A 6252-nucleotide genomic window follows, 5' to 3' on the forward strand; every position below is an offset into this window, starting at 1 on the left:
TGGGGAGGGGTCCTGCTGCTCGCGCGGCTGCTGCGGGGGGAGGGCGGGGCCTGAGCTGTCGCGACATAGCGAGGGGGGGGCGTGTCGGGACATGGCATCCCCACTCCCCGTTTTGTGACCTCCTCCCCCCCAAAATAAACTTGGAAAGCGCAAAATCCGTGTCCGGCTCTGTGAGGGGGGGTCCCGGGGGGCTCTGGGGGCTCCCATAGGGCTGGGGGTGTCCCTGGAGGTCTGGGGAGGGTCCCAGTACACGGGGGCGGAGTCTCAGCCAGGAGTCCGACCCAAAACTACATCCCCCATCATTCCTTGCCCCTCCAACTTCCGCCATCTTTCCTCCTATGAGCACCGCCATCTTTGTTTCCTCCCTGGACGCTTCCATACCGCTTCCGGCTTCCTGTGACGTCACTTCCACCCTCCCCAATTTCCCCTCTCAAAAATGGCGGTTCCGGTTCGGGTCCGGGTCCCCCCCGGGGCTCCCCCGGAGCCGCTCCCTGTCCAGCTCCTGCCCTGCCGGATCCAGCACGACGGGCCCGCGCCCGTGGCCGCCTTCCTGCGGGCCCGGCCCGGCCCGGGCGGCGGTGAGGGCTCAGACTGGGGGGGATCCTGAGGGGGCTCCTGCATTTGGGGGGGCGGGAGTGAGGTGGGGGGGCTCGGGAATGGGCTGGGGGCGGGTTTGGGGGTCCCGGGGAGGTTTTTGAGGGTCCCTCCCCACCTCACTCAGTACCCCCCCCCCCCCCTCCTTCCCCCAGAGCTCTGGGCCTCGTTCCGGGGGCGCCGTCTGGGGGGTCGCGAGCTGCCGCTGCCCCCCGGCTACACGGGGGTCGTGCTGAGGGGGGGGGAGCCCGGAGAGCCCCCCCTGGGCGAGCTCGGGGACCCCCAGGTGAGGCAGAGACCCCCAGAATTCCCCCGTGGGGCAGAGACACCCCCCCCCCCCCTCTCTTCCCCTCCCGGGGGTCTCAGCCCCCCCCGGGGGTCTCAGCCCCGTGTCCCCCCTGCCCTTTGCCCCCCAGGCCGGGTCGGTGACAGTGACAGGGACCTTCGGGGCCATCACGGACTGGGGGGGTGACAGCGCCCCCCCCCCCGGGCGGGGCCTGGCCCGGGCCCTGCAGTGGGGACCCCTGGCCCAGGCCGTGAGTCTGGGGGCAACTTTGGGGGGGCAGGGGGGCACCTTTGGGGGGGCTGGGGTCGGGTTTGGGGGGGTTGGGATCCCATTTTTGGGGGTTTAGGTCAAGTTTGGGGGGTCCAGGGTCATATGGGGGGAGTGGAGGTCTCATTTGGGGGGGCTGGGGGCGCACTGGGGGGGGCTGGGGTCACCTTGGGGGGTTTGGGGTCACATCTGGGGGCTCCAGGGTCACATCTGGGGAGGTTGAGGTCACATTTTGGGGGGCTGGGGTCTCTTTGGGGGGTCTGGGGTCACATTTGGGGATCCAGGGTCAGGTTTGGGGGGGTCTGGGGTCTCATTTGGGGGTCCCTGAGCCCCCCCTCACCCTGCCCCTCCCCCAGCTCCACGCCCCTGTGACCGAGGATGGCGATGAGGAGGTGGAGCCATGACAGGCCACACCCAGAAGGGGTGGAGCTTCTCCCCATGACATCTATGGACCAACTGGAGCCACACCCAGAATGGGCAGAGCCTTTAAAGCCACACCCATCTCATTAACAGAGCTGGCCGCACCCAGTGGGTGGGGCTTATTTAACACAGAGCGCCTGAAGCTCCTCCCAGTGTGGGTGGAGCCTGTGGAAGCTCCACCTACTTTAATTAAAAGACCAGATATGTTCAGAGGAGGCTCCACCCACAAATGAAGCCACTCCTGCTGTGGGTGGAGCCTCCCAAAGCCACACCCTCACCTAGTGCCACTCCCACAGTGGGTGTGGCCTGATAACACCCCACCCTTTTAATGGCCAATAAAGGATTTGCAGCGCCAGGTGTGGGCGGGGCCAGGTGTTTTTTAATGAGCGGCACCACGTAACGAATGGGGCGTGGCCCGGTGGGGCGTGGCCGGGCAGGGTGCGGCCCAGCCTGGCAGGGCGTGCCTGGGGTGTGGCCTGCCAGGGCGTGGTCCGGCAGGGCGTGGTCCGCCGAGGCGTGGCCCGGATGGGCGTGGCCCGGGTGGGCGTGGCCGGGGCGTGGCCTCACCACTTGCCGCGCTTGCTCCAGTCCTTGGGGGTGAAGTGCAGGCACTTGGCGTCGATGCGCAGCAGGCGCTTGAGCATGGCGCGCTCGTGGCCCTCGACGATGTCCTCGGAGAGCGTCAGGATGTACTGACCCTGCGGGGACAGGTGGGACAGGTATGTACAGGTGTGTCAGGATGTACTGACCCTGCGGGGACAGGTGGGACAGGTGGGACAGGTGTGTCAGGATGTACTGACCCTGCGGGGACAGGTGGGACAGGTGGGACAGGTGTGTCAGGATGTACTGACCCTGCGGGGACAGGTGGGACAGGTGGGACAGGTGTGTCAGGATGTACTGACCCTGCAGGAACAGGTGGGACAGGTGTGTCAGGATGTACTGACCCTGTGGGGACAGGTGGGACAGGTGTGCACAGGTGGGACAGGTGTGTACAGGTGTGTCAGGATGCACTGATCCTGCGGGGACAGGTGGGACAGGTGTGTCAGGATGTACTGACCCTGCGGGGACAGGTGGGACAGGTGGGACAGGATGTACTGACCCTGTGGGGACAGGTGGGACAGGTGGGACAGGTGTGTCAGGATGTACTGACCCTGCGGGGACAGGTGGGACAGGTGGGACAGGATGTACTGACCCTGTGGGGACAGGTGGGACAGGTGGGACAGGTGTGTCAGGATGTACTGACCCTGCGGGGACAGGTGGGACAGGTGTGTCAGGATGTACTGACCCTGCAGGGACAGGTGTGCACAGGTGTGTCAGGATGTACTGACCCTGCAGGGACAGGTGGGACAGGTGTGTCAGGATGTACTGACCCTGCAGGGACAGGTGTGCACAGGTGGGACAGGTGTGTCAGGATGTACTGACCCTGCGGGGACAGGTGGGTCAGGTGTGTCAGGTGTGTCAGGATGTACTGACCCTGCGGGGACAGGTGGGACAGGTGTGTCAGGATGTACTGACCCTGCGGGGACAGGTGGGACAGGTGTGTCAGGATGTACTGACCCTGCGGGGACAGGTGGGACAGGTGTGCACAGGTGTGTCAGGATGTACTGACCCTGCGGGGACAGGTGGGACAGGTGGGACAGGTGTGTCAGGATGTACTGACCCTGCGGGGACAGGTGGGACAGGTGTGTCAGGATGTACTGACCCTGCGGGGACAGGTGGGACAGGTGTGTCAGGATGTACTGACCCTGCGGGGACAGGTGGGACAGGTGTGTACAGGTGTGTCAGGATGTACTGACCCTGCAGGTGAGACAGGTGGGACAGGTGTGTCAGGATGTACTGACCCTGCGGGGACAGGTGGGACAGGTGTGTACAGGTGTGTCAGGATGTACTGACCCTACAGGTGTGCACAGGTGAGACAAATGTGCACAGGTGTGTACAGGTGTGTCAGGATGCACTGACCCTGCGGGGACAGGTGGGACAGGTGTGCATAGGTGGGACAGTTGTGTAAGGATGTACTGACCCTGCAGGTGAGACAGGTGTGCACAGGCGCATACAGGTGTGCACAGGTGAGTCAGGTGTGTACAGGTGTGTCAGGATATACTGACCCTGCGGGGACAGGTGAGTCAGGTGTGTACAGGTGTGTCAGGATGTACTGACCCTGCGGGGACAGGTGGGACAGGTGTGCACAGGTGGGACAGGTGTGTACAGGTGTGTCAGGATGTACTGACCCTACAGGTGTGCACAGGTGAGACAGGTGGGACAGGTGTGCACAGGTGGGACAGGTGTGTAAGGATGTACTGACCCTGCAGGTGGGACAGGTGTGCACAGGTGCATACACGTGTGCACAGGTGAGACAGGTGTGTACAGGTGTGTCAGGATGTACTGACCCTACAGGTGTGTACAGGTGTGTCAGGATGCACTGACCCTCCACAGGTGTGCACAGGTGAGGCACAGTTTTGTGTGGCACTCAGGTGTCCAAAGGCGGACACAGGGAGATATTTCATGGCCCCCCCAGGTGTGTTGGGCCCCCACCCCAGGTCCCCCCAGGTGTGTGGGACCCCCCCAGGTGTGTGGGGCCCCCCCAGGTGTGTGGGGCCGCACCTTGTAGTAGTTGATGAGGTTCAGGTACTGCAGGGTGGAGATCACGTCCTCCTTCTTGATGCTGGTGATCTCGCTGATCTCACTGGGGGAGGGGGAAATGAGGGGGGGCTGCACCCCCTGACCCCCCCCAACACCCCCTGACCCCCCCCAACACCCCCTGACCCCCCCCCGACCCCCAAACACCCCCTGACCCCCCCAGACCCCCCCCAAAGCCCCCTGACCCCCCAGCGCCCCCCAGACTCCCCCCCACACCCCCAGACCCACCTGGCACCCCCAAACCCCCCCCAGGTTGGGAAAATGAGGGGGTGGAGCCTCAAATATGGGGGCGTGGTTTAAATCTGGAGGCGTGGCCTGGAGGTGTTCTGCAATGCTGAGCATTGATTGACAGGTGGGTGGAGTCTCAGGGGTGTGGCCTTGTGTTGGGTGTGGCTGTGTGGTGGGTGGAGCTTTGAGGAGGGCGTGGTTCCCTTGGCGCAAAAGGGTGTGTCTTCTGCAAGTGGGCGTGGCCTGATGAGCCGCCCATATTGGGTATTCCTGTGTGGGCAGAGCTTTGGGAAGGGGTGGAGCCTCAGGAAAAGAGGCGTGGCTTTATGAAGGGGCAGGGCCTGAGCCGCCTATATTGGGCATTGCTCTGTGGTGGGCGGAGCTTTGGGAAGGGGTGGAGCCTCAGGGAAAGGGGTGTGGCCTGGGCAAGCTGCCCATATTGGGCATTGCTCTGTGGTGGGCGGAGCTTTGGGAAGGGGTGGAGCCTCAGGAAAAGGGGTGTGGCCTGGGCAAGCTGCCCATATTGGGCATTGCTCTGTGGTGGGCGGAGCTTTGGGAAGGGGTGGAGCCTCAGGGAAAGGGGTGTGGCCTGGGCAAGCTGCCCATATTGGGCATTGCTCTGTGGTGGGCGGAGCTCAGTGCAGGGTGTGGCTTTATAAGGGGAATGTGGCCGCAAGGAAGGGGCGTGGCGGCGGGAAGGGGGCGTGGCGGCGGGAAGGGGGCGTGTCTCACTTGATGGTGATCTGGGGCCGCTCGCCGGCCTCGGCCTTGAGCCCCATGAGGATCTCCAGGATGGTCTGGGACCAGTAACTGCGGTAGGAGAGCAGCCCCAGGTCCGAGAGCGGCTTCTCGGGGGTGCCCGTCTTGCCCTCCACCTTGGAGAGCTCGTAACCTGGCACAGGTGGGCACAGGTGAGGGACAGGGGAGGGACAGAGGGGACAGGGGAGGGACAGGTGAGGGACAGGGCTGGGACAGCTGGGGACAGGTAGGACAGAGGGGACAGGGGAGGGACAGGGGAGGGAAGGGTGAGGGACAGCGGAGGGACAGGTAAAACAGGGGAGGGACAGGTGAGACAGGTGAGGGACAGGTGGGACAGGTGAGGGACAGGTGGGACAGGGGAGGGACAGGTAAGACAGGGGAGGGACAGGTGAGGGACAGGGCTGGGACAAGTGGGACAGAGGGGACAGGTGAGACAGGGGAGGGACAGGTGAGGGACAGGGCCAGGACAGGTCCCTGCAGGTTTGGGGGAGTCCCTTGGGGTTATTTTCACCTCCCGAATATTTTTAAGACTTCCAGGAGATTTTTGGGTGCCTTTTGGGGGTCCCTGTGGGTTTGGGGGTTCCCAGGGTTTGGGGGTGGGTTTGGGGTGTGTGGGGGTGGGTTTGGGGTGTGTTTGGGGGTGGGTTTGGGGTGGGTTTGGGGTGTGTGGGGGTGGGTTTGGGGTGTGTGGGGGTGGGTTTGGGGGTTCCTGGGTTTGGGGTGGGTTTGGGGTGTGTTTGGGGGTGGGTTTGGGGTGTGTGGGGGTGGGTTTGGGGTGTGTGGGGGTGTGTTTGGGGTGTCTGGGGGTGGGTTTGGGGTGTGTGGGGGTGTGTTTGGGGTGTGTGGGGGTGGGTTTGGGGTGTGTGGGGGTGTGTTTGGGGTGTCTGGGGGTGTGTTTGGGGTGTCTGGGGGTGGGTTTGGGGTGTGTGGGGGTGGGTTTGGGGTGTGTGGGGGTGTGTTTGGGGTGTCTGGGGGTGTGTTTGGGGGTCCCAGGGTTTGGGGTGTGTGGGGGTGGGTTTGGGGTGTGTGGGGGTGGGTTTGGGGTGGGTTTGGGGGTCCCA

The 6252-nt window shown here is 64.1% G+C and overlaps 2 protein-coding genes across 2 annotated transcripts in view; one reads left to right on the plus strand and one right to left on the minus strand.

Annotated features, from left to right (window-relative positions):
* The first annotated feature begins 275 nt into the window (after positions 1-275).
* RNASEH2C (ribonuclease H2 subunit C) lies at positions 276-1922 on the plus strand. The gene is made up of 4 exons (XM_059872294.1): positions 276-578; positions 750-880; positions 1011-1130; positions 1504-1922. The coding sequence occupies exons 1-4, from the start codon at positions 437-439 to the stop codon at positions 1549-1551; spliced, it is 441 nt and encodes a 146-aa protein (XP_059728277.1). The 5' UTR covers positions 276-436; the 3' UTR covers positions 1552-1922.
* The window catches only part of KAT5 (lysine acetyltransferase 5), a 14490-nt gene continuing 9949 nt past the window's right edge, over positions 1712-6252 (minus strand). Inside the window, 3 exon segments of the mRNA XM_059872290.1 lie at positions 1712-2265; positions 4169-4250; positions 5165-5324. Of these exon segments, the coding sequence (XP_059728273.1) occupies positions 2131-2265; positions 4169-4250; positions 5165-5324 (377 nt within the window). The 3' untranslated portion in view covers positions 1712-2130.

The sequence above is a fragment of the Haemorhous mexicanus genome, chromosome 35, assembly GCF_027477595.1.
Source record: "Haemorhous mexicanus isolate bHaeMex1 chromosome 35, bHaeMex1.pri, whole genome shotgun sequence".
Taxonomy (NCBI): Eukaryota; Metazoa; Chordata; class Aves; order Passeriformes; family Fringillidae; genus Haemorhous; species Haemorhous mexicanus.

Coding starts and splice junctions, on each gene's coding strand:
- RNASEH2C (XM_059872294.1), top strand. CDS start 437: ATGGCGGTTCCGGTTCGGGTCCGGGTCCCCCCCGGGGCTCCCCCGGAG. Junction 881..1,010: donor GCGAGCTCGGGGACCCCCAG/GTGAGGCAGAGA, acceptor TTTGCCCCCCAG/GCCGGGTCGGTGACAGTGAC. Junction 1,131..1,503: donor GGGGACCCCTGGCCCAGGCC/GTGAGTCTGGGG, acceptor CCCCTCCCCCAG/CTCCACGCCCCTGTGACCGA.